At 47.0% G+C, this 26,783-nt stretch overlaps 1 protein-coding gene across 4 annotated transcripts in view; it reads right to left on the bottom strand.

The window, feature by feature from the left end:
- Window positions 1-702: 702 nt before the first annotated feature.
- Window positions 703-26,783, bottom strand: part of FKBP15 (FKBP prolyl isomerase 15) — a 53,356-nt gene continuing 27,275 nt past the window's right edge. For 2 of the 4 annotated variants that reach the window (XM_029920644.1, XM_029920645.1), the window contains exons 12-28: window positions 25,499-25,606; window positions 23,092-23,194; window positions 22,556-22,662; window positions 21,021-21,135; window positions 18,951-19,060; window positions 18,541-18,648; window positions 18,009-18,103; window positions 16,849-16,951; window positions 12,079-12,250; window positions 9,924-10,060; window positions 7,858-8,013; window positions 7,146-7,298; window positions 6,048-6,170; window positions 5,361-5,468; window positions 4,417-5,090; window positions 3,473-3,569; window positions 703-1,308 (exon numbers count right to left, since the gene is read on the bottom strand). In XM_029920644.1, the coding sequence (XP_029776504.1) occupies window positions 1,231-1,308; window positions 3,473-3,569; window positions 4,417-5,090; window positions 5,361-5,468; window positions 6,048-6,170; window positions 7,146-7,298; window positions 7,858-8,013; window positions 9,924-10,060; window positions 12,079-12,250; window positions 16,849-16,951; window positions 18,009-18,103; window positions 18,541-18,648; window positions 18,951-19,060; window positions 21,021-21,135; window positions 22,556-22,662; window positions 23,092-23,194; window positions 25,499-25,606 (2,547 nt within the window). In that variant the 3' untranslated portion in view covers window positions 703-1,230. The remainder of the gene's footprint in view (window positions 1,309-3,472; window positions 3,570-4,416; window positions 5,091-5,360; window positions 5,469-6,047; window positions 6,171-7,145; window positions 7,299-7,857; window positions 8,014-9,923; window positions 10,061-12,078; window positions 12,251-16,848; window positions 16,952-18,008; window positions 18,104-18,540; window positions 18,649-18,950; window positions 19,061-21,020; window positions 21,136-22,555; window positions 22,663-23,091; window positions 23,195-25,498; window positions 25,607-26,783) is intronic. The other 2 variants (XM_029920646.1, XM_029920647.1) reach the window with 2 other exon arrangements.

The following is a 26,783-nucleotide window of genomic DNA, read 5'->3' as shown; positions in this document are numbered from 1 at the left end:
GATGAATGACAATGCAGTGTTTGGACCCTCCCACCTTTGTGCACCGCCTCCCCGGATGTGGGAACAGCAGCAAGGAGCCAGTGAGGAGAGAGTGATGGAGCAGCTCTCGTGCCCTTACAACCCTTGTGCTGTCCCAGTTCCTCAGAGGTTAATCTCTTGAGTCAGAATGTTAATTGCACAAATGTCCTTCACGTTTTTGGCAATGGTTAAGACAGTAATGTTCCCAGGGGCTATGGTACGATAACTGAGAACAGAAAAAATATTATCTAGAGGAACAAAAAAACTTTTCACAGCTGTGGCTGTGTCATGTATAAAACTGCACCCATGTGAGAAATAAAGCGGCAATATGACCATCACTCGTGTTGTTCCTCCCGTCCCCATACTTTAATTCTTTTTCCTCATTCCCTTATCCTCACATCCTTGCTTTTGAGCGCCCGCGCGCGCAACACCAGGAAGCCAGCGGACAGATGGAATGCCGGGTTCTCAGATGACCACGACGCCCCAAGCCTTCATGCGGCTGGGAAGCGCGGGGACAGCAGAGTGCTGACCTTCCTTGACCGCCTGAGATCTGGCATGCCCAGGGATGTGTCACACTGCTTTCGTGCATGTTAACCGACGCAGGTCTGCGACAGTCCTCACCCTGAGATTCCCACGGAGGAGTGCGGCCTGCCTTAGAGCCCAATTCGATCTCTGCCCAAGAGCTCGGGTCAAGTTTCACTGAAGACATTTATTTGAGTTTTGTTAGTTTCAAATATTCATTGACCTCTTGTATCAGATTTAAGGCAGAGAAAAGACACATGTCCCTGGACTGCAGGCGAGGCTGTTAACCGAACCGGGGTTTAGCCAGTGTAAGGCGCCCTGGGCTCCACCAGGGACACCGCCCCCGAGGCGACAGGTCCTGCTGCTGGTGCAGATCAGTCTGAGTTAGCGAAGAGAATAAACAGCTCGCAAGAGGACAGGACTCTTGTAGGTGACTGGCTGGAGGCAACCCACCGGCCCTTCCTCCCAACGGGACACTGAGGCGGGACCCCAGCGTTGTGAAGACAGGCTCACGCTCCTCTCGGACCAGCCGGGCGGGGCGCTCAGAAGCTGGCGAACTCAGATCCGCACCGCTGTCCTCAGAACGCTCACCTGCGGCACCCCTGTGGCTCGTCTAGACCCGGGCTGGCTGTGCAAAATCGCGCTTAGGGAAGGGGCGGTCGAGAACCCTCGCACCAGTTTCCTGGGGCTTCATCCCAGCCAGTCAATGTCATCCTCATCGTCATCATCTCCAAAAAGGGGCGTCGGGGGTGGGCGTCCCTTCAAGCTCTGCCAAAACAGGAAGGAGGAGTCAGTCCTCACTTGTCCCTGCACCGCGCGGCCTGTGTGAGGGGAAGTGAACGGACACCCGTTCCGGCTCCGGGTTGGAAAGGAGGGTGTTGGTTCAGGTTTTACTATAAAGACTAACCCCGAGGCCAGCAAACCTGGGCTTCCAGATAAAGCGGAGACAAGCAGGCAGAGAAGGGAGGCAGTCTTCCAACAGAGACACGAGAAGACCAGTTTTGGCTACTTTTGTCATTTATTTGAGACACATGTCTTGAACTGACAGGTTTCTTCTCATGCAGTGACTGACACATTTCATGTGGGGAAAGCAGGGTCGACAGGGGCCAGATGGGAGCAGGAGGAAGAAAGAGAGAGGCAGAGCAGCCCTCGGGGGAGGGAAGACGCAGGGAGATAAAGGGAGACTGGGAAGAACACAGCTCCATTTGAAGAAACACTGCTGCGGCCTCTGGCGGCCTGTCTGGTTCTAGACATGACCCTACCATCTGAGAGAGAGTTGAGTTCAGAGGCTTGGCCACATTACCAAGAGGGGAATCCAAGAGATGAAGAGAGAGGACGAACGCCCAGGAGCACATCCTTGATCTCACTGGCGGATCTTCCCCCCACCCAGGTAGTGGGAAAAGCGGGATTCACGGGCTATGGAAGAAATTCCCCTCCTTTTCACGGCTTGAGCTCCTGGCCTTTTCTTCTGGATTGGGGGGGACAGGTCCCATGGGGGCAGCAGGGATTGGTGCTGGAGAAAGGCACGCACAGACCGCCCCCAACTAGGGTACTTCCTGCTCTGAGCTGTCCTTGCCCAGGGCCGGCCAAACAGAAGGCGGCATGATGCGGTCAGAGGTCCTCGGGCTAATCCCGTCTCCGCCACCAACTACCAGACCTTGTACCTCTCTCTGGGCATCAACTGGTGATCTCTAAACTCTGACAGTAGAGAATAAAAACGTGGCTCACTGCTTCTGCTTTCTTCCGGCTCACCATTCACCAGCATTATAACCTTGAGCATGTTATTTAAACTTGCTGAGCCTCAGTCCTCTTTCCTATAAAACGGGATAAGGGTGCCTACCTCACTGCATTCGTAGGGGACTCAATGAGAATGTCTGTGAGGTGTTCAGAGTACCCCGGAAATAGGAATTAACTCGACAGTATTCATAGTAATACCTACAATATACTGCTAATTAAACACTCCAGCCACTTGGGATACTCAACTGGCTTTTTTGTTCTTATTTTTAAGTGCAGAATTCTTGAATGAAAATGTAATTCTTGGGAAGAAGGCTAATGGGAGGAGGAAACGGCACGTGTCCCAGAGGAGCCCAGGCAGGAGGGAAGGGTTCTGGAACATGCCAGCCTGCTCCTGGCTCTGCCACACCCCAGTGTTCTGGCAGAAGGCACAGCCCACTCTGGGACACGTGGGGGAGAATGTGCACCCGGTCACCGCATGTTTCTGTCCTTGGGACAGGCTGAGCCTGAGGCTGGTGTGTGTTCTCCCCCCACACCTCCTCTAATGACATTCCCGTCAGAGCAGCTGACCGTCCCAGCGACAGCCTGGCGGCGCACCGTGGGGACAACAGATGCGAGAATCGGGGCTCTGACCCAGGCTCCACGGGCAAGTTGCCCTCCGGCTGCCACCTGGAGCTCTGCAGAGCGCGGCTGTTTTCTAGCCGGGGTGGTGTGGTGACAAAGCCAGGCAGCGGCTTGGAAAGCAGGCTGGGGAAGCAGAAAGACTCAGAAACGGCGGTCTTAGAAGGAGCCCAGCTCTGCCACTAACTCCCCCTGTGGCTTTGGTAAACCACCTTTCGGAGCCTCAGTGTCTTTGTCTACGAATAAGGATGCAAGACTAGACCTTCCGAGTCCCTTCTGGTTGTAAATGTGCACAGTCTCTGAGCAGCCCTGCGGGAAGCTGAGGCCTTGGCGTTTTACGCGGGACTCCCGCATGGACGGAGACTGTGACCCTCTGTCAGGAATAAAGTGGTATCTGCCCATCCCCTCTCTGCTGACAGAGCTGCCCCCTCCCAGCGCCAAGCCTGCTCCCACAGGGCGCCGCGCACAGAGCCCAGGGCGTGGGCCACCCCCAGGCCCCGGTCCTCTTCTCAGAGCCAGCAGGGCAGGGCCCCCGGGGGGTGGTGGGAGGGCCCGGCAGCGCCTGGGGGTTCCTTACCACCTCGTCTTCATCCTCCTCGTCAGGCTGTGCTTTGGGCCTTGAGACTTTCAGAGTTGCCCCTTTAAACAGTTCATCTTCTTCGTCCCCGGAGAGACTGAAGGAAAAATCGGGAAAATCAAGTCATAGACAAGGTTGCTGCTCCTGCTCCAGCCCACGGCGCCCATGGCAGGAAACAACTCAACAGTGGGGGAGCTCACCCAGGAACTCCTCCGCCTCCACGCTGGCCTCTAGCGCTCTGGACTCCCTTCATAACCTACAGCCAGCGTGATCTTTTAAAACTAAGATGTCAAGCCAGGTCACTTTTTTGCTTATATCTCTTTAAGAGCTTTTCATGGTACTTGAAGTCCAAACTTCTAAGACAGTGATACAAAATCTCACATGACTCGGTCCCTACTTCATGCTCCAATCTCCGGCTAACACCACTCTCCTACTACTGTGCCCTCTTTAGTTCTGTGATTGTATCATGTCCTCTCCAACCACAGGGCCTCTGCATGTGCTATACCTGCTTTCTTCAATCTCTTCCTCCCACTCCTGGGATTGAAGGCTCCTTTCTATTTTTTAGGTCCTCAGAATCCTTCCCTAACCGCTCTATCTAAAGAGATAATCTAAAGATAACTTCTATCTAAAGTAGAATAATTCCCCCTTTATTCTGTTATAATAATAGAGAATTTCTTCTTTTAAGCACTTCTCCTACTTCTACAACACATAAATATTTGTCTTCCCCACTAGACTATAAGCTCCTTAACCCAAGAATCAAATCCGCCTTCCCTACCACCCGATCACAGTGCCAACCACAGAGCCTCTCACATTACATGGATGAATGAATGAATACGTGAATCAGACAGTCCATCTCTGAGGACAAGTTACCAGTCCTAGAAAAACCGCCAGCAACCTCCACATGCAGCCGCCTTGTTCTGGAAACTCCGCTGAGGCAGACATACCTAGCATGCTGAGGACAGGGGCTGAGCCCGCCTGCTGCTCCGACAGCTAGAGAACCCGCCTCTGTGGCCCCTGGCTCCCTACAGGGAACGGTGGAGCTGGTGACATCCTTGTCCTTCTTGAGCTCTGGAGGCTGAGGCTCTTCTCCCGGACTTCCGGACCCCATGGCTAGTGCGGCCCCCTTCATGGGGTGTGAAGTCAGGGACAGTGTCGTGGAACTTTCTGGCTCCTGGACACAGGCATTTTCCAGTGGGCTGGCAGCACGCGTCTCCTCGCAATCAGAGTCCACAAGTACAGGGCCCGGAGGCAGAGGGGGAACTGAGGTCGGCGGTCCCAGAGCTCTCTGGGAGGGGATACAAGTCAGTTCAGGTGAGAGGGACACCTCTTTTATCTCTGAGAGCACCTCTGCTTCTGAGGGCTCCCCTTCCCTTCCCTGAGCCTCTTTCTGGGGCATGGGGAGGGCCCGAGGGGGCGGGGGGACGGCCTCCCGGACCGCCTGCTCCGACGACAGTGGGGGGGGCTCCCGCGTCTCCCTGCTCAGGGGCGCTGGAGGCAGTGCGGCACTGCCCGAGACTGCCGGTCCCCGCGGCCGCTCTTCTTCGTCCTCCTCCTCTTCCTCACTGCTGCTCTGTCCCTGGTCTTGCTCGTGCTGGCTTAACAGCTGGAGAGTCACCATCTGTTCAAAAGTCCAGGAGGAGGAGACATCACTGACAGGAAAACAGCAGGCACTCCTCTGGCTTCTGCCCCTGGTCCCTGTAGACAGCAGCTCGAAAGACTTTGCTTCTTCCTCTCACAGGAGGTGCCCTTATCTATCTAGATAAAAGCCATCCCAATTACCCTAATTATTGATGAACAGTCTTGAATACCTTCGAAATTTAGGATCCCTTAGAAGGTACTTAAGCAACCAGTTACCCGCTCCAAGGGAACAATCAACAGGCAGCCACACCTTGATGGTGTTCATGACGGTCCCCAGAACGGCCCTGCCCTTGTAAGACTCCTCCAGCTCGAACTCTCCCCGCAAGGACTGGAACACCTGGTTCATGATCTTCTTGACCTGTGGGAAGACGCGAGGAGAGCAAAACACAACATAGGCTGCCAGAGTGGAGTGACGAAGGGACACACGTGAACTCTAGAGGGGTTTGGAGAGGAGATGAAGCCTGCTGGAGCGGATCGGACAACGCTGGTCATGAACTGAGACACGAAGGCTGTCACTGTGGGGAACGATGCTAAATAAGGAGCAGCGTTTGCTTGAAGGGGTGCCAAGGACAGGCGAGCTGTGGCACGTGTGCTCACAACTGCTTAAAGGGCGTTTATTGCTGCTTCCTCCCACCGTGGCTGCTGCTGAAGCTGCCGTGGCCACGAGGATTAGTGGTACCAGATGCTGGCCACGCCCCTCCCTCTTGTGAATTAGAGGCATGTCCCTTATCTGTCAAAACCTCAGGATAGGGGGGCCTCTGGGGTTTGCCACCAAAGTGCCAGGCTCCATAGGGTTAGTTTTGACTTAAGTCAGACAAGTGGCGTATCACTAAAGTCAGAAAATAAAGTTATCAACACAACAAACTGGCCACGTTCGTTCTGAGTGCCTGCTACGCTCATCAATCCCACTACGACACTGCTTCTTTGGAATACTCACCTTCTCTGAGGGGTCAGTGGCAGCAGCTGCAACCCCGGACACATGGGACTTGTTCTCCATGTCCTTGGTGTGCTGTTCATTTTGCTCTGTCAGGGCTGTCACTTGGGCCTGGAGAGCTAGACACTGCAAAACAACCAGACCGTGGCCCTGGCCTCAGAAGCCTGGACTGCCAGGTCCAAGTCAGGACACCCTGGAGGATGAGAAGCATCCTAAGCATCAAGGTTTAACCTCAGGAAGGTCTGCTGGTGTCCACAGGCCCCACCCACCCCAGACCTGCTGACTCAGGGCATTCTATCTCCTCATCACTCAGCCTCAACTCACGATTTCATCTCCGCTTCCCACTCACACTGCTCTAACCAGGTCAAGAGCATGACGAGAAAAGGGAAGGACAGAAGTCCAGGGACGCAGACATATAAACACCGGTCGTTAGAAACAGCCTATTCGCCTACAAGACTGCCTTCATCACCTCTGGGTCCAAGATCTCAACCAGATACTGTAAGGAAGGAGAGTGACCTCCTGATGCGGGGACTTTCAGACCATGGCCTGAAGCCATCTTCCAGCTTTGTCATTTTCGTGCCAAGGACCCCAGCATACCCAAGCCCCATCCCATCCGTGTGCCTCTGCCCAGGGGGCTCTGCCGCCCTCCTCACCTTCCTGAGGCCACTTGTCCTTCTTGGCTCTGCTCCCTTAGGCACTGCCTCTCTGAGCCTCACCAGCACTCAATGCTGATCTTTGTCTCTCTCTGCCTCCCTTTCTTGACTGTGAGAGTCTTGAGGGCAGAGTTCTTTGTAAGCCCTTTCCCTAACACAGCACCAGGAGTACAACTGGCACTCAATAAAGATTTGCTTCATAAATGATCAAATAATGGAATTAAGCACCTTCCAGAACACTAGTGCTGCCTTTTCTTTTTCTAGGTCACAGACCTGTCATCCCAAATCAGTAAGGCTACTGATAAACCGGAGAACTGAGCAAGCGTGGTTCGGTTTTGGTTTTCAAGCTATTAACATCTTTCAGGTTCAGAAGGATTTACAATACTCAGCCCGCTCGCCTCGGATTAACTGTGCTTACCACGCTGTCTGGCCTGGGGGAAAGCCCTACCTCTTCCTGAAGGCGGAGCAGCTCCTGCTGGCTGGCGTCTCTCTGCGCGCACACTTCCTGGTACTGCTGCCGGTGTTCATCCTTGGCAGAGGCCAACAGATGTTCGCATTTTGCTTCCCACTGGGTCTGCAGCTCAGCCTGTACGAGAGACAGCTGCCAAGAGAATGTAATCCCCGGATCCTGGGGGAGGGCAGCCGCGGCGAGGAGAGCGCATCTTTCATGAGGAAAAAGAATAAGCTACTAGCTCTGACTTTAGAGGAACACAGCGATCTGAAAGACCCCGATTACTTTCAAAGTAAATGTAATTCTTAAACGTAGGTACGCAGATGTCATGGGTTGTCAGGATTCTAAAAGCTCCTTCAACCAGATAAAGGTGTGACTGTCCAGACAGGTCGCGAGAGGACAAGGGCATAATGCGATCATACTTTTCAGAGTCTGGGCCTGATTCTATACAGCCTCAGAAGAAAGTTTTGTCAGAGTTCCCAGACATGACCACACTGAGGGCACCAATTCACTCAACAGTTAAACAGACACATGAATATGAATTTATGAACTGACAAGGAGCAAGGTCTCTGTCAAATGAACTAGAGACACAGGTGTGTCCCATCTCGGTCCCTGGGTTCCCTGTCAGATGACCCCCGTAAACCCCTTCTTTCCGAGGACGATCATGTGTCTGAACGCACATTTCCAAAGCGCTTCAGCTTCCCGTTACCTGCTCTGCAGCTGCCGGGTCTGTTGACACCCGAGCCTTTTTCAAGAGCTGCCGAAGCCGGTCCAGTTCCTCCTGGTAGGACCTGCGAATTTCATCCATCTCCTCCTCGGCCTGACAGCGCTCTTGGGCGGACTTCTTCTTCCTTTCAGAGAGGTTCTTAGGGACAAGAGAACCATCGTCAGCTCTAGCTCTCTGACAGGATCAGTGCAGAAGGTGGTGATACTGGTGGTAGTTTTGGACCGTGCTGGGTCCTTCTGGAAACAATTCAATGTTAAATTTAATCTTCTGTCTATATTTAACATTCTCAGCTACTGGGTGAGAAAAATTGTGACAAGAAGAAAGGAAAACAAGAATGGCTCTATTCTACTGAGAGATGGTGAACATCTTAACAGTGGTAAGAGTATAGGGAAGTGGACACTTTCATACCTGCTAGAATGAAAATATATAGGTATTCTCTCTTTGGATGGCAATTTAGTAGTCCTGTGAAAGAAATTTCAAAATATACACACCCAGAAATCTCACAAACTACCATTTATCTTAAGGAAGCAATAAATCATGTCCACAAAAACTGTGTCACAAAGGTGGTCACTGGGGTGGTATCTGTAACAATGAAAAGCTAAAAACAGCCCAAAAAGATCAGAAGGAATTAGGTTAAAAAAAAAAAAAACTGATAAAATCATAGAAGAAACTGAAAATGAAGACCAAAATTTATCGCCTAAAAAGGCACTAGGCCACAAACGCTTTACGAAAGAGTTTGACAGAAATCTCAGAAAGAGTTTGTTCTTTTCATATGTAACCTGTTCCGGGGCGCCTGGGTGGCTCAGTCAGTTAAGTGTTGACTTCAGCTCCAGTCATGTTCTTAGAGTTTGTGGGTTCGAGCCCCATGTCGGGCTCTGTGATGACAGCTCAGAGTCTGGAGCCTGCTTCGGATTCTGTGTCTCCCTGTCTCTCTGCCCCTCCCCTGCTTGTTCTCTGTTGCTGTCTCTCAAAAATAAATAAAAACGTTAAAAAAAAAAAAAACTGTTCTAGAACAGAGGAAAAAAACCAGGAATGCTCCCACTTTGCTCAATGGGGCTAGTTTAGGTTGACTAACATTTTAACACAACAAAAGATACTATAAATACTAAGTAATATTTGTAACATCTATGAGGGACAAAGAATTAACACCCTCAATAATGTTTATAAATCAAACTAATATAACAACAGGAAAGAGAGCAAAGGGATTAAAAAGAGAATTTACAGAAGAAATACAAATAGGTATTAAATATATGACAGCTTTACTAACAAAACTGCATATTAAAACAAGATAGCATACTGCACCTGACAGACTATAAAGGTTAGATAAATTGACACAGGCCGAGGTGGAAAGAATATACAGAAATGGGCTTCCACCGTGCTGGAAGTATAAGCCAGCATATTCTTTCTTTGAAAGTCATCTGCAATGTGTATTTTAAAACTTCAGATGTGCAGAATTTCCTGTGGTCTAGTAATTCTAATTCAAACAATCAATTTTATGGAAACGCTCAAATAAATTCACAAAAAATAACTATATAGTACAAGGATGTCCACAGCAGCAATCTTGAAATTGTGAAAAAAATATAAATATAAATGTCCATCAACAAGTGAATAAATTATGGTATAACCTCACAGTAGACTAGACTACTATGCTGCAGTTAAAAGGAATGAGAAAGTTCTCATTCCTATTAGTACAATGTCCTTGATGTTAAAAAAAAGAAAAAAAAAGCATTAAACATGATCCTGTTACAGTTAAAAAATGGTAAGTGTGCAAATATGTATGTATAAGTGCTGGCGTACATGTTTTATATACACAGAAAACAACCTGTATGGATACTCCTACGTTGTTTATAGTTGTTATCTCTAACACTTGAGATTTGAGAGGAGAAAAAGATAAAATTTTATTTTTGATTTCACACTTTTTTGTATTATTTCTATTTGTTAAAAGGAACACACGCCACTGTAATTTTTTAAAGGAAAATGAAAATGTTTACGGAACAGCCAATCCCGGCCACCTGGCTCCGACAGAGAACTTTGGTTGCAGAACTCACCTTTTCCAGAGATTCCTTCTCAGCCCGAAGATCTGCCAGCTCCTCCTCCAGGGAGGTCACCCTGAGCTCCAGCTGTCTCCGGCTTTGCTTTTCACTTTTGAACTTGGACTGTGCCTGCTCAGAGGTTTCCTGGAGCTCTGGGATATAAGGACAGAGAGACTGGCCACTGACCAGGGCTCAGGGGCCTCGGGTACCCCGGCCGCACCTCCAGAGCCGCACCCTACGGTCTCCCAATCCGACCACAGGAGCGCCCTGCCCTCACTCCCTTCGGCACCACCTCACTGACCAGCAAATGGTCTATCAGGTCACGAACCCACTCCCCGACTGACCCGTGTGCATTTCTGTGTGTGTCACCTTCTCCACACACAGATCTGAAAAGAAGCATCTGACGCAGTCTGAAACCACTGTTGAAAGGTATCACAGTCACAATCCCAGTTCATTGGCCTAACACACCGAACCGATCTTTATTTAGCTTTATTCCAGGCCCTGTCTCACCGCCCGGCTGAGATACCTCCAGCCTTTCTGGAAGCTGGGACTTTCTACCAAGATTTGCTTTTACAACATCGAACAGGGGTGCCTGGAGAGCTCAGTCAGTTGAGCATCTGACTCTTGATTTCAGCTCAGGCCATGATCCCAGGGTCATGGATGGAGCCTGTGTTGGGTTCTGTGCTAAGCATGGAACCTGCTTAAGATTCTCTCCCTCTCTCTCTGCTCCTCTCTCCAGCTCATGCTCTCTCTCTCTCTCAAAATATAATAAAAAAATAAAACATCAAATAAATGCTCAAATAAAGCTTTTTGTAATTTCTTAAAAATGTAATGCCACAAAATTACGTTTGGTGGGAAAATCTTTCGAGACCCTTATGGTGCTTTTGAAGTAACTGTCCTAGGGCATCACCAAAGCAGGAAAGAAGACACCTGGACAACATTCAAATCTAAGACTGTCCCCTGGTGCACCAGGGCATGCTTTGAAAGGGAAGGAGGGTATCTCCAAGGTATCACGCTACCGACCGACATCAGTGGTTTTAGCTCTTTGCAGGCAAGCACACGTTGCTTCGTCCCAGTTCTGCAGCTGCTCCAGCCACGTGCCCCCACCCTGCCCCCCAATGCCCCCAGTCCCGTCTGTGCCTTCCACACACTTTTCCTATCCACTGAGGTGCATGAATCAGCTCGCTGGTCTTCATAAATCTTCTATTCAAGGCCCCGTGTCTTGAGCAGCACCTCTGTGCCAGGCACTGACCTAACACTAACTTGGAGGAAAGGACTTTGTAAAGCTGAGCAAGACACCATCCTCGTCCTCCAGAGGCCTGTACTCCAGGAGGGAGTAGGGACACGTAGATTGTGCTGATCTAGGGCTAACTCTGATAATGGGCATAATAATGTACTTAGAGGTAAAGGACTTTAAAGGAAATCAAATGTTCTAGGGCAAAAAAATACAGGGAAGTTTCTGAAAGAATAACTTTTGGAGAAGTAGAGGCAAATACTGGGGACAGTGGACACACCAAGTCCAAAGAGCATGGAGGAAAAACAAGACAAGAGCCACAGGAGGGGCTGACGCTGCAGCAGGCTGGTCAGGGTATCCAGGGCCAAGATGAGCTGAGCGACTTAAGAGGAAGTAAGCTAAGCTGGAGGGGCCTCGAGTGCCAGACCGATGGGCTGGAATCCACCCTCTAAAAAGCAGGCAACCGCCACAGGAAGCACTTCTCCCTTCAGTTTCCACCGAGTCACGAGTTAGAGGAACCCATGAACTCTTCCAGGGCCATGAGCCAATCACAAGTAGCAAAGGCACTGAAGGCAACACTGGCCCAAACAAACTAGAAAAGTGGCTGCTGGTCCATCCAGATGAGGAGCCCCTTCTTTAGTTGTCCTTTATGTCAAGCAATCGTGTAGGTTTATACGGGCCTACTTTCATTTTTGCCTCGGTCCTTCCCAAACTTCATGAGCATCATGCCAAATGGATTGGGAGGAAGGACATGGTTAAATTCCTTTTATTATGATGATGATTTATTAAGTAAACTCTACGCCCAGTGTGGGGCTTGAACTCGAGACCCTGAGATCAAGAGTCATGTGCTGTTCTCAATGAGCCACCTAGGTGCCCCACAGTTTAATTCCCTAAGTTTAAATGGCAAACGTCCCGGCCCCTCCACCGAGGACGCACCTGAGAGCTCCGCCTGCAGTTTGGTGAGCCGGCCCCTGAGCAGGTCTGTCTCCCTCAAGCTTTCTGTCAGCTGCACCTGCAGCTCCGTTTCTTGCTTCTGGTGAGCGGTCACTTTCAGCTGCAGACGCGAGACTTGAGCGGTGGCCGCTGCTAATTCTTCTGTCACCTTGGCCTGAATAGTAACAAAGTATGATGCCACTTCAAACATGGGTGTCCCTGGCCTCCACGTGATGACCCACACGCACACATTCCGTGCTGCCTGAACTGTAGGAAGGGAGCTAAGGCTCCCGCAACATGCATTAAATCAAAAGCACGCCTTCAGTACATGTCTCTGACCCAGGAATTCCCTTGCAGAAATCTGTCCTTAGGACGCACTAGGCAAAATTCCAAAAATTTTGCCGTGAGATCTTCAATGAAGATTCTTTATAGTTGCAAAAAAAATGGAGAAATAAAATACTGGGAAATGGGCTTGATTAAGCAAATTGTGATAGCTTTATCCTGCATGCAACTATCAAGAACAGGGCTGCGAGGGAAGACTTTGGGGACAGAGCCACAGCCTGCTCTTAAGTGTTACCAACCTGATACATGAAAAATGGTATCCTTGCTCGTTTTCTAACTTCTCCAGGATAAACATGTTTTGTGTTTTTTTTTTAAATAAGAAAAGGATGTTTTAAATTTTAAACCGAACGCCTTCAAGACCCTCCAACTTGTGAGTGTGCAGGCCCTCCCTAGCGGTCCTGACCACCGGCAGGATTACGACAGAAAGCTCGGCCACGTGAGCGCAACAGTGCTGGCAGTTCTTGGAAGAGCAGAGCTAACAAAAAAAGGAAACGTTTCAGTTTTTTTGAGATCTGAACGTATTGCCAACGGCGCCCTGGGCTGGCCTCAGAGAAGCTGTGTGGGCTGGAGTGACATCCGGTGAAACCACAGTGATTAGCCTGGAGGGCCCTCTAAGGACAGTCTGTGCAGTACGGGTGATGATGAAGAGGACGGTCAATGAAACAGAATGGTCAACAAGCGACAAACACCGCAGCCTCGTCACCCGAACTGATGTGTTCCCATAAAAGTGAGGAGAAAGGAGATGCCAGGAAAGGCAGTGAACGGCCGCTGGCTGGTGACCAGTCTTGATTTTTGGACAGCGAGGTGTTTATGTGGTTGGACCGTCTCTCCTACACTATGACACGGTTACTCCCATGACTCCTCCTGTACTGTCTACTTGTGCATTTATAGTTGTCTACTTTCTTACTTCCTGTCACTTGTCCCTTCTTATGGTACTCACTGCACCTCTGCAGATTTAAGCTTTCTGAAGCCTTTACTGATTTTCTACCTTACATTTAAAATCTGATATTCTGGACTTCTGCGACTCCCCACTCCCGGGGTCATGGAACCTCGCCCGGGAATCGCAGATCCCAATAAAGGCTTTCTTGGCTCCATAAAAAAAAAAATTAAAATTAAAATTAAATAAATAAATAAATTTAAAAAATAAAATAAAATAAAATCTGACATTTTGGGGGCACCTGGGTGGCTTTGTTGGTTTAGTGTCGATGTCGGCTCAGGTCATAATGTCACAGTTCATGGGTTCGTGCCCCACATCGGGCTCTGTGCTGACAGCTCAGCTTGGATTCTGTGTCTCCCTCTCTCTCTCTGCCCCTCTCCTGCTCATGCTCTGCCTCCCCATCTCTCTATCTCTCAAAAATAAATAAAACATCTTAAAAAGTTTAAAAAATAAAACAAAATAATATCTGATATTCTGGCTCTCCTAAAGGTGGGGGAAATAAAGCAAATTAAAAGTGTATATAAAATAAAAAGAAACAGGCTACGAGTGAGTACTGAGAATCCACTGACAAAGACTCTTTGACCAAACTTCAGTTGACTCCTCTGAGCCCCTGACCTTGGCCTCGCATCAGGTCTGTGGCCTGCCCAGCCTAGTTTTAGCAAGAATCCTGCTATGTCCATTTAGAGACAACCTTTCCCCTTGATGTCTGAACAAGTTCTTCACCCTTGACCTTTGGTATCTCAGTCCTTGACCTGTCATTAGCAAAAATCCTACCAGGTCGGTTTAGCCAAGAATCCCCCTACCCATGATGTCTCCTCTGAGTAATTTTCCAGCACTGACCCTCACTCTGCTCCTTAGCTATACATCCCCCATCTGCCCTTACTGTGTTTGGAGGAGCCCCATCTTTCTCTCCTTCTGCAACAGTTGGTACCTAGAACTTCCAGAAAGAGGGGTTTTCATCCGCCTCTAGTAGAAAAAAAGTTGTAGGCATCATCCTGCCACATGTGGCCTAATGGGCCCTGAGCTCACACAGCACCCACAGAGCTTCACGTCTGTCTGTGGCTCGAGAGTTCACAAACACCAAAGCGAGGGCCATCAGCTAAGACCCCTGGAAGGGCTGAACGTCCTGGGAGGGGAGGCGGTCCTCCCTCACCAAAGGACAGGCAGAGTGAAAGGTCACTCAGAAGTTCTTTTTAGCTCAGGGCTGTACATGGAAAGGTCTGTTAGAAGCATGAAAAGTAATAATTTCATGCAAATCCACGTGTGTGCACAGAGGACACAGTAAAGGGATGAAAAACAGGAAAGGAAAGCAGAGGCGGGGGGAACCAAGAATTCAGAAAAACAAGTAAAAAAGGACATGGCTGACTGTAAGGGAGGCCCCGGGCAAGTCTCTGACTCTCTCTGGGTTGCAATTTGAACCTCTGTAAAACAAGAAGGTCAAACCAAGTGACCTCCAACAACTCTGCATTAGTCCAGGGTTTTATGTGGAAATACTAGCCTTATCACAGATTAAAAAAAAAAAAAAAAGAATTAATTCTGTTTACCAAATATCCACTGAGCACTCAGCCAAAATTTTCTGAGCTGCATTTGAAGGCAGAGAATCACCTCAGGGATGAAAGGACCTTCAATATCTCCCATTAGGAGAATTCTCACAGGGGCGCCTATTGAGTTAGAAAGAAACGAAGCAAAAGAAAAGCAGAGGAGAGTCGAGCCTTGAAAAGTTTCCCCGGAGGTACTTGATAGTGGCTCACCAGGCCCACGATGCTCAGCCCTGGAGATGCTCTCGGACTGGTGGGGGCACGGGGCCTGGAACCTGGTGGGCACCTAGCAGACGGCAGCTGCCGCACCGTTGTTATTACTAATGTTTCAGTGATTATGGACAGGACAGCTACCAGGTCACAGGCACCGGGCCACATGTTTCTGTTTGTCAATATGAACCACGTGGGTGGATTAATAAGCTAACTCACGGGTTGGCAAACCCTGACCCACGAGCCAAACTGGCCTGCTGCCTGTTGCTGTAAATAAAATTTTATTGGAACGAATACACACACACACACACACACACACACACACACACACACAAATACCCAGAATGAGCATCACATGGCGAAGTTACTAAAAACAAAGGTGCCCAGCTGCCATGTCCAGGAAACCGCTAACAAGGGCAGGGAGCCTAGCCGGCTGTGCGCCAGAATCAAAAGGAGCTTTATCACAGTTCAGATTTGGCCCTCGGCTAGATACCCTGAATTAGAATCTCAAGATGAAGTTCAAGAAAATGTATTTTTAATCAAGCATCTCAAGGGTTCTGAGGCAACCAGGCTAGCATTGGGGAACAACTGATCTAGAAGTTCTAGTAATCATTGAGGACCTGAATAACAGGTCTAACAGCTGAACCAAACAACTTGTTTTCGTGTCCTTGCCAGCGGGAAGGGAGGGGAAGGAAGAGTAAAGGAGAGAGAAAAATAAAAGTTGAAGAGCGAGAAAGAGTAAAAGGCATGGTTAATGAGAGTGGCGAAGTGACTCCAGGGCTGTTTGATGATGCCAACGCCACAGGCTGCTGACTTGGACTCAGGCCTGCCGAGTCAGCCACAACAGAGTCAGCCACAACAGACAAGGGATGGTGGACAGCAGAAGTGAGGAAGGACGGGGGTCAGGATGGAACAGGGCTGCGCGAGGCAACACACTGCTCATCAGAGGGTAAGAGGTCGGAGGTACTTCTTCCCTGGATTCTATGGCTAAGAGGACACAAAGAATGAAACACCGCATGAGACACCAGTAAGGAATCCTCATCCTCATCTGACAATGAGAAAGTGAGTAAATGCCACAAGGTTACAAAATGCATTCAATTCCACTTTTCAAGTTTCCAAGAAAAATTCAAATACAAAATGTAAACCATTTCTTAACACTGAGATCACAGACAACTGGGTCAAGAGCTCCCAGCGGAGCAGTGGTAGCCCAGACAAGATGGGATCCACTCTGGATAAACAGCATCGCTGGAGCAGAGACAGGAGAAGTGAGCTTCCGGAACAGTCGAGGCCAGCCCTACGCCCACTGGAGTCCTGCTTACAGCTACCCCTCCAGGAACCGTCACAGGCCCGCTCCTGAGCTGACCGCAGCCCAACAGCAGTACTTCAGAATGTTCCAGCAGATGCCGGCGAAGGAACAAACTAACCAGCCTTACGTTTCACCATAGTCTTTGTCACATGGCATAGGAATTTTCTGTGGTGTCAGCAGAATAAATTTTGTTTTCTCATAATGATGTAATCTTCACCTTAAGTTACCAAGATCAGGGACAGTTTTTGAGTCGACCTGTTGCAAAGCCTATCATAAAACAGAAGTCTGGATGGTGGGTATGCTAAAATCTGTTGGATGCTTTCTAGTTCTTTACGCAATGATGGCAACAGCTTTCACTGGGTAGATGGGTGAGTGCGTACACAGGCCCACTCCTGAGCTCTACACGTCCTGATGGGCTTTTCTCTCCCTCGTGACTTTACCTTCTCCTGTTCAGCATGCAATACTCTTGCCTGTGTGTTTTCCGTGGCTGTCTGAAGTGAGTTGTTCCTCTTCTCCATCATCAGGTTACTCTGCTCAATATACCTGTGAAATAGGGGAAGAGACATTTATCAAGCACCCAATGTATACTGGGCACAATCAGTGCTCACAACATTGCTCTAAACCTTCAAAAAAAAAAAAAACCAATCTGAAAGCATTTTTGGTTTTCCTCAGATCCACAGTAATCAAGTTTGGAGGTAGGAACCGGAGCTGGAGGGACTTCCTTGCATAATGAAGAGAAGAGGAAGTGGAAGCATGTGTGGTGAGCGGGACAGGAAGGGGAAGAGGAGAGAGGAAAAGCCCTTCTCCTGCCAAAACCCCCCACCAAGTGGGAACCAAGAGACCCTGGAAAAGAGAAATACGGAAGAATGATTTTCTTTTTTTTTAAATTTTTTTAATGTTTTATTTATTATTTCTGATACAGAGAGAGACAGAGCATGAGGGGGGAGGGGCAGGAAGGGAAGGAGACACAGAACCAGAAGCAGGCTCCAGGCTCTGAGCTAGCTGTCAGCACAGAGCCTGACGCGGGGCTTGAACCCACGAATGTGAGATCATGACCTGAGCTGAAGCCGGAGGCTTAACTAACTGAGCCACCCAGGTGCCCCTGGAAGAATGATTTTCTAAGTGAAATGCTATATGCTGTGACATGTTCCCTGACCAGCCCCCTAATACCTTCAGATGGATCTAGAAAAATTACACATTGTTTATTTAGGTTTTATATGGAAATCAGTGAAGTTCTAGTTGATGAAATAGCCCACACAGAGGAGAGAAGAGTTGACAGTATTCCTGAGTTTTCTCCGTACTAACACCACTTTTACAGATGAGGAAACCAGGGCCAGGAGGAATACACACACACACACAAAGCAACACAACAAAACAGGAGCAGAGCTTGGATTCAAACACAGGTTTGCCTCACATCTCAGCCTACTGTGCTCCTTCTACTGAAATGCCTCTCAGAAAGCCAACAGTAATTCACGTGACAGGCAGGAAACAAACAGCAGAGCACACACAAACTACACCGAACAAACATGCTTATCTAACTTGGGCATTTTCAAATGAAACCCTCTGTCCAGCCCAGTCAGTGCCCCGTACCTGTCATTACCTCTGATTTCGTTCAATTAGTTCACTAATCTTGTCATTCTGCTCTTCTATGCGACTACTCTTTTCCAGGATCTCTTGCTTCAATCTTTCGTTTTCCTAAATTCAAAATATATGATGTATAACTTAAGTTTTTAAGAGAAAAGTGCCAAGTATAAGGGAATCAACTTGAACGGACAGACAACACTTGTTTCGAGATTAAAACACTAGAATTATGTCCACATAGAGACAATATTTAAAACATGAAATTATGCCTGATGGATACAAATCACTGTGCCCGACAGATTAAACAAATGTATGAACATAAAATGAAGCCAAATTCCAAAATAGTCTAAAAGAAATGTTTTCTTGTGACTCTGTACTGGTAAGTCACTTGGACCAAATTAGGCCATAATGGATTTTCCAGAATTTCCCAACTCAGCGTAGCATTTATCACATGCTCTCTCTCTGTGCTGCAGAGGTTTTAAAGGGTAGCACATCCTGAACGAGACGGGGACAGGACCTTCAGGCTGTGGTCTCCTCTTGATCTGTCTCACCTGAATAATTCGTTGGATGTTGCTCATAATCATGCTGGTTTCCATCGTAACGGACATGCTGGGAAGCAGCAGGGAATTGCCAGCACTGTGCTTCTGTAACTCTTCGACCTACAAAAGGGGGAAGCCAGGACTTTATGAGAAATTTTTAAGTGAAGGAATATAATTTACCCAAGATCTGACCACTTTTTCGAAGGGCCTAACGAGTTTCTGAGACATTCTCGAACATAAGGTAGAGTTTTCTTCCGCCAACTGGATTCCAAAATAAAAATTAACTTTCTAGGGAAGTAACTACCAACTACTAGGAATATAGGAAACCAGGAAAGAGTTTACCTAGAGTCTTGGTTGCTCCCGGTTTGCACCCCCTGCTCATTCCCCTACTTTCAACACAGCCCCAACCCTGACTCAGTCACCTTGGTCATGAGATGATCCATTTTATCAGCCACTTTGCTGACTGCCATTCGGATTTCAGTGTTATGCTGCCGGGCTTCAGTCATGAGAAATGAAGCCATGTCACTGGATCCTAAACAGACATAAGCCGAAAAGAACCTTATGAAACTGGAGCAGAGGAGACTGGAGGAGGAACAGCCAATAGCTCTTTCAGCAGAGGAAAGAAAGAAATTAACATCTCAAAATACTGGGAAATGCGGTAGGCAGCCCACGCTGTCAGAAGACAGAACACAGAGGAGTAGGGCCCCAAAGCTAACGGTAAGTAAGCTACGCTCCTGCAAAACGCACTGAGGGAGAGAGTCTGGTCCAATGGCACAAGGATGCCCACCCCGGGCTGCCCTCGCATGAAAAGCTCAGAGCACTTCGCCACTCGTCCAACTGCATGCCAGGCACTGTACCAGGCACGAGGGACTCAGCAACGAAATGAAACCTGGTTCCTGCCCTTGGCGAGCTCTCAGTCTGGTGGGGAGACTCACGTGTAAACAGATTATTACAACAGAGTGCTGTAAGTGCAAGAGATGGACCACGGTCAAGGTACAAGAGGAGCACAGAGAAAAGCGAAGACTAACTCTTTGCTGACCCATGTACACAGTTCTGTCCACAGGAGGAGAGAAGGAAGGGATGATAACAATCAGGGAAGGCTTCACAGAGGGGATGACGTTTGATGGTTTCCCAGATGGAGAAGGGGCAGGACGTCCAGACAAAGTAGCATCCATGAGACCCCTACCCTCTGGGGCCATAAATCACGTTGTGGGAGATGCTGGCTTCTTCCCACCACTGTCCTAAGACAGGCCGCAGAACAAGAAGGTGCGACAGCATGCCGGCTATCTATATTTTATTTGGTTTTGGTTTTTAAATACAAAATATACATTTTGTTTTGTTTTTTTTTATACAAAACTTATATTTTATTTTTTATACCAGTGTGTTTTTTATAGACACTTGCACGTGCATGAAAGATATCTGAAAAGCTCCCCAAGTAACTGTTAAACAACGGTTTCCTACACCGGGGATATTAACGAGGGAGGCCAGAACTTTTCACTTTATACTCCTTTGTGTTGACTTTTTTGTCAGAGCTTATTATTTTCACAGTTTGAAAGTGGTGATGGAGCAGCTTCCATATGAGATACTGAACACCCCCAACAGTCACCACACTTTCTCCCAATTTCCCCCAACATTTTATTCTCTTACGACTTTCTATAAACCATATGGAGCCACTCTGACAGAGCAATGGAAAAGGGCGAGTGGGAGAAAATGCAAGAACAAAATAGAAAGTGGGCATGACAGGTTTTTACAGATGATGGAAACATTCTATTTTTTTAATGTTTTAAAATTTTTTTTATTTTTGAGAGACAGAGAGAGACAGTGTGAGCTGGGAGGGTCAGAGAGAGAGAGAGAGAGAGAGAGAGAGAGAGAGAGAGAGAGAGAATCTGAAGCAGGCTCCAGGCTCTGAGCTAGCTGTCAGCACAAAGTCCGATGCGGGGCCTGAACCCACGAACCGTGAGACCATGACCTGAGCCGAAGCCGATGCTTAACCAACTGAGCCACCCAGGTGCCCCTGATGGAAATGTTTTAAAATTGGATTGCATTGAAGGTTCCACAACTCTGTAAACTTACTGAAAAAAAATCCTTGAATTATACACTTAAGACAAGTGAATTGTATGATATGTAAATCATACCTCAAGAAAGCTATTTAAAAAACATTTTTTTTAATGTTTATTTTTGAGAGAGAGAGAGACAGAGTGTGAGCAGGGGAGGGGCAGACTGAGAAGGAGACACAGAATCGGAAGCAGGCTCCAGGCTCTGAGCTGTCAGCACAGAATCCAATACGGGGCCCAAACCCACAAGTGGTGAGATCATGACCTGAACCAAAGTCAGGATGCTTAACCCACTGAGCCACCCAGGCGCCCCACTAAGGAAATCTATTTTTTTTTTTAAGTAAAATTAAAACAAGGCAGAACTCTATTGGAGTGAATATGAAAACGGATTGGGAGGAAGGGGAGCAGAAGATGAGAACCAAGGGGCCCACTCCCTACCTTGAAAATGGGGAGACTGAGAGAGCGGAGTGGGGTACGGGGGCCGCGCGGGCTGCAGCTGGGACGTGACCGCGGACACGGGGGGGTGAGCGTAGGCCTGCACACCTGCATAGGGCTGAGAAAATGCCAAGTTATGGGCAGTTCATAAAACCTTCATGTCTTTCTTTTCTGCTTAATCTGTCCTTGACGGCACAAAGAGATTAAGCTAGAAGGAGACTTGACCTTATTAAAGCTGGAGACGGAGGAGAGCAGGTTTGGGCCTGGGTGGGCCCTGCAGCCAGACAGTTATCTGTGTCATCCAGCAGCTCCAGGTCACTAAAGTCCTGCCCAGAAAGCAAGGACAGTGTGACTCAGGTCACTCCCCAGTCCTCTGGCAGTATGGTTTAAGAGGGATTCATCTCCCAGGCGCTGGGCGTACTTATGGTCTAAGAAAATTTAAAACTAAAGAAGCATGGCAGAGGGTCCATTGGGGTCATAGGACAGGTATTCTTTGAGATTTCAAAGTAAATCCACCAGTCTCCAAAGGAGGCCTCTAGATTCTGATGCTCTTGTGACCAAGAGTCTTCATTTTCTCCTGAACTGTGGTCAACTATGAAATGAAAATAACAACTCCACTCAGGGTTGTTGTGTAGACTAGATGAAGTGATATATAGGGACAGTTCCTAACAGCTGGGAAGTTAAGTGCCTGGCAGATAGTAAATGCTCAAAAAACAGTAGCTTTTATTTAAATGATGATGGTTAGTCTTCCTTGAGTTAAGGAAATCCAGCTATTTTCCAGGGATAGATAAACTACCATCTCATCCATTGTTAAAAATAAAAACAAACACAAACCTCTCAGGCTATAGGACAGTAACAGTCCATTTTTTCAACTCTGACACACCCTGTCCCACCAACTGGGCCTAGCTCACCAGCTGTCACTCCCACTTCCGCCCTTCCTACGGATCACCAAGGAAGTGAGGCCCTCTTATCATTGGGGGTATGTTTTATCCACCAAATGTGTCAGGGCAGAAAAAAGAATCCACTGTCCTGGCAAAGGATCAGCGGAGGCAGACAGGTTGCTGCCACTGCCTTCTGTGAAACTGAATAAAACCTACTTTAGGAGATCCCTTTCGGAGGATAACTGGAGAAAGAGTTCAGCTGTATTTTCCGTGGCGACTCCACCCTCAACCTAAGTATAGTGCAGAATGTTAGTCTATCAGCTGCTAGACAGAAAAGAACACAGAGGACTTGTATACACACCCCTCAAGGAGTCGTGTCCAAAGGAAAGAAAACAAAGACTGACTGGGCCTTTACCATGTGCCAGGCTTTGTACTGGGTGCTGTGCATGTCCTCACATTTCCCCTCTACGACAAGCTGTAAGGTGGGTGATCCTTGGTCTGGTTTAGAGACAAGACAGTGGCGGTTTAGGAAGGGGGAGAGTGATAGATTCTGATGTGGGGAATCCCTACTGTACAATCTGGCAGGAAGGTGGAAAGACACTGACAGAACCTAATAAGTTACAGCTTATACCTGATGTGGTTTAAAAATGCTGTTACCTGAAAGGACTGGGCACTTCCAGACACAGCTGAGTGCGACTCGAGAGATGCAACTTGCATTAAGGCAGCAGAAGGTGCTTGGAGCCCAGGAACAGATGGCTGAGGTGCTAAGATAAAGCAAGGAGTTTTCACCATTATCCACCCTGTCCTCCTCAGTTGAGGTCTGGACTAGAACTTGACATATGACCACACCCTCTGGACTCCGGACCATTCTTCTCACCTCCTGTCCTGAAACCAACTCTACTGGAATCTCAGGAACAGGCTAGTAAAGAGAAACCTGGGGGTCTCGGGCACATGTGACCCAGACCTACATGGTCCCATCGGCTGACCGGAAGCACAGAATTACCCAAGAGGGGTGTCTCCTCAGCTGAGTGCACACTTCCGACACTGGCAATGCCCCACAGCAGGCAGACCAAGTCCATCTCCAGGGCTGAGAACACCCCACCCAGAGACAAACTGATCATCTGGTTCTCAGGTCAAAAACAATGCAGCCTAACGATGTAAGGAACGGCCACTCAGCCGGAGGGGGCACTTACCTTGTGAGGTCACCTGTGGTAGCACTGGCTGCGCAGGCTGGAGAGGGGGCTGCATGGACGGAGGTGCCAGGGGCTGCCCAGCTCCTCGCACAGCGTTCACATCCTGAAACAGGAACAAGCACTTTGGTTACTATCTTTGCGGGTCCCTAAATGAAGACTGCAGCGGCTCATCTACCCTAAACCTGCCAGTGTTTTTAGGCAAAGAAGAGGAAGGAAAGCAAGAATCTAGGGTATGGGCTGTGGGAGATCGCTTCCCCCTACAAATCATATAAAATGATTAAACAGAGTTAATTTCCTCAAACATTGTAGGTTGCTGATGTTTTAGGGATGAAAACAGCTGGAGTGTGACCAGCAGTTACCTTAAAACAGACCTAGTCTGTTCCCAGATAACATAGTGCAGCCTCTACTCTTCTGCCAAATAATCTGAGTGCCACAGACGTCAAGGTGCCCACTGAGAATCAGACAGAATAGGGTTCACTGTGTCTCTTTTTAGAGCTTTCCCTCCATTCTTTCTTCTCATAAAAAAATCAAAGCAATGTTGGGCCCTACTATAATTCTAAACAATGTTATCCTATGAACATCTGCCCAATTTGTACAAGGAAAAGAAAAGCTTGGCACAAAATATGGTGACGGTGATCTGCCATCTTGCAGTTCTCGAAGGCTGAAATCTCTTTGACTTTCTATTACTTTACAATTTCCCCTTGTCACCTGATAGTATCAAAAATGTATTATGCATTTCTAGAAAAGTATGTCACTGCAGCTCTAATCCACCTTAACATCTAACAATGGAATGAAAGGAATTTGACAAATAGAGCTAAGAGAATAGAGTTGATGTGAAGAAAACAATGCTTTATCTGTTTATGTTAATTATATTATTTACAGTGAGTACCTATAACAAGAGGCCCCAGAAATCCTATCTTCCTTTAAAAGGTTAAATCTACTTAGAGCTTGGGGCACTAGGGTGGCTCAGTCCTTAAGCAACCAACCCTTGGTTTCAGCTCAGGTCAGGATCTCACAGTTTGAGCCCTATATGGGACTCTGTGCCGACAGCATGGAGCCTGCTTGGGATTCTTTCTCTGCCCTTCCCATGTGCTTTTTCTCTCAAAAATAAATAAACTTAAAAAAAAAAAAAACTCTTAAAAAAACCCTGAACTTAAAATCTACTAACAGCTTTGCCAGGAGGACAAAATGATGAAAAATAAGACCTATTTTGGAAAAATTTTTTTCCTTTAAAAATTTTTTTACATTTATTATGTTTTTTAAAGATTTTTTAAAATGTTTTATTTTTAAGACAGAGACAGAGCATGAGCAGGGGAGAGGCAGAGAGACAGGGAGATACAGCCCAATGCGGGGCTCGGGGGTGAACTCACAAATCATGATATCGTGACCTAAGCAAAACTGAGACACCCAGTCGACTGAGCCACCCAGGTGCCCCTGCAAATTTTTTCAAGAGCATCACTTTTGCTTTGTTTTATATCAAAGTCAAAGAATCCTAAAAATCAATCTCTGTTAGATTTCAGTGTTTCAGATCAACCGAGAGAGGATGATTTTATTTGATAAGGACCAGACCAACCGGAAAAGAGCTAAGTTAGAACTAAGCTACTTTCATATCATACACCAAATTCCAGATGGATAAAAATTTTAGATCTAAATATGAAATATTTTTAGAAAACACATGTGATATTTATAATATCTCAAAGTGGGAAGGTTTTCTAAGCAAAAGGTTAAAAGCAAAAGACAAAGGGAAAAAATTGATAAATTTCATTGCAATAAAATTTTTGAACTTCAGGGTCGCCTGGCTGGCTCAGTCAGTTAAGCATCCAGCTTTGGCCCAGGTCCTGATCTCTGCTGTCAGCACAGAACCCGCTCTGGGTCCTCTATCCCCCCCACCACTCTCTGCTCTTTCCCTGCTCACTTTTTAAAAAGTAATAAATATAAAAATTGAAAAAAAAATTTTTTTTTAACTTCGAAACAACCACACCATATACAAAGCCAAAAGACACAACAGTGTGATCCTCAGCAAAAGGTGACATCAGTGGGAACACTAACATTTCTTAAGAGAATCTAGATATTCAATCAACCAATATGAACTGAGCATCTTTTCCGGGCTGGGCACCATGCTGCCTCAAGCGTGGGTTTTACTGACAATTGAAATTCTAGTAGAAAGCTAAACTGACTACTTAAAACTTGCCTGTTCTTTGGCTGACGTATGGGACTGCTTCCAGTTCTCAGGGGAAGTGCTAATCACAGTGGAAAAACACATGTACCAATACGAACCTGCATCATTTTGAATGTAAGCTCTCCTCATGATTTTGGGTTATAGGCAGAAAAATTAATAATTTTAACCAAAAGAACACAAGGTAGAAATGCCAGCACTGTTCGTTCTAACACAGCCAGGGGGGCATACCTCGATTTCTGAATCATTGGAATCCAGCTGTGGCGGAAGGATGGGCAGCATGGGCTGGCCCATTTTAGCCATCCGAGAGATCAACTTGGCTTTGACTGTATCAGGATTCTAAAAAGAGGAGAGTCACAAAAATCAGTAAAATCAAGGTTCACTACTTTAGCTCTATGCCTTTGGCTCTTAAGTCAAATCCTTCAGTAAGCCTCACTGCCATGTCAATTTCAAACTATTTCTTTTACAAAATAAAAATTAAAGATTTCTTGCCAAAGAAAGCATACATGGGTCACAATTAATAATAGCAGTAAAAAATAATTCCCTGTATGTTGGAATGGATAAAGGGGTTCGACATGTATTGCTTCATTTCAGTCAGGTCTCCCACCAGGTATAATTCTTCTCATTTTACAGGTGAAAAACTACATACAGATCAAGGGAAAGAGGCATTTTAGATGACAGTCCCCTCTGAAAACCCTGGGAGCAATTCAGCAGATAGATGTTCAGAAGAGATTTGGGGAAAGAAAAACACAGGAGCTCTTTGTTCCAAATTCAGGTTCATATAACTGACTTGGCATTAACCACACACTAGCCCCTGTGCTGGAAGGCTCTGTATCTGGTATACATGACGGTATAAATGATGATCTACTGGGTATAAAAAGAAATGATTACAACTTCTGTTTTTGCATTATTTTAAGCTATTATCAACATAAGATATTAAATGTGTTTATTACAGAGACAGACAGTACTTTATATCATTTGTAAACGGATATATATTGGAAGCACATACTCATTTTTTCTTAACCGATCAGAGGGACATAATCAAAGAAAGCTGGGTCCATCAAAAGAAGACTAGATATACCATATCCATACAATGGCATATCCCGACCTAGAGATTAAAAAAAGAATGAGGAAGCTTTCAAAATACTAACATGGAAAGGTACTGTCACATACACTATAACGTAAAAAGCCTGGAAGACAACATATATGCCATTTTTTGTGAAAGGACGGAGAAATAGAACATATGTTCCTATTTGCTTGCATCTGCATAAAAAATATTGAAAGAATATATATGAAACTAATAAAAGCAGTAACCTAAAAGGAGCGGGAGATGGGATGCGGTACATGGAGCTAGAGGCAGACCCGCATCTTTCCAATGTACACCCTGTTATACTGCTTTGATAAGGGTTCCCCATGAATGTAATCACCTATTCAAAATAAGAAATAAGAACTTACATGTAAAAATAAAAAAAGATGGTGAGTTTTGCCTCAATTAAAAAAAACAAAACTATAAAAG

This window comes from Suricata suricatta, chromosome 13, assembly GCF_006229205.1.
Source record: "Suricata suricatta isolate VVHF042 chromosome 13, meerkat_22Aug2017_6uvM2_HiC, whole genome shotgun sequence".
Taxonomy (NCBI): domain Eukaryota; kingdom Metazoa; phylum Chordata; class Mammalia; order Carnivora; family Herpestidae; genus Suricata; species Suricata suricatta.
The sequence above is the reverse complement of the archived record's forward strand: the minus strand, read 5'-3'. Positions and strand labels throughout refer to the sequence as shown.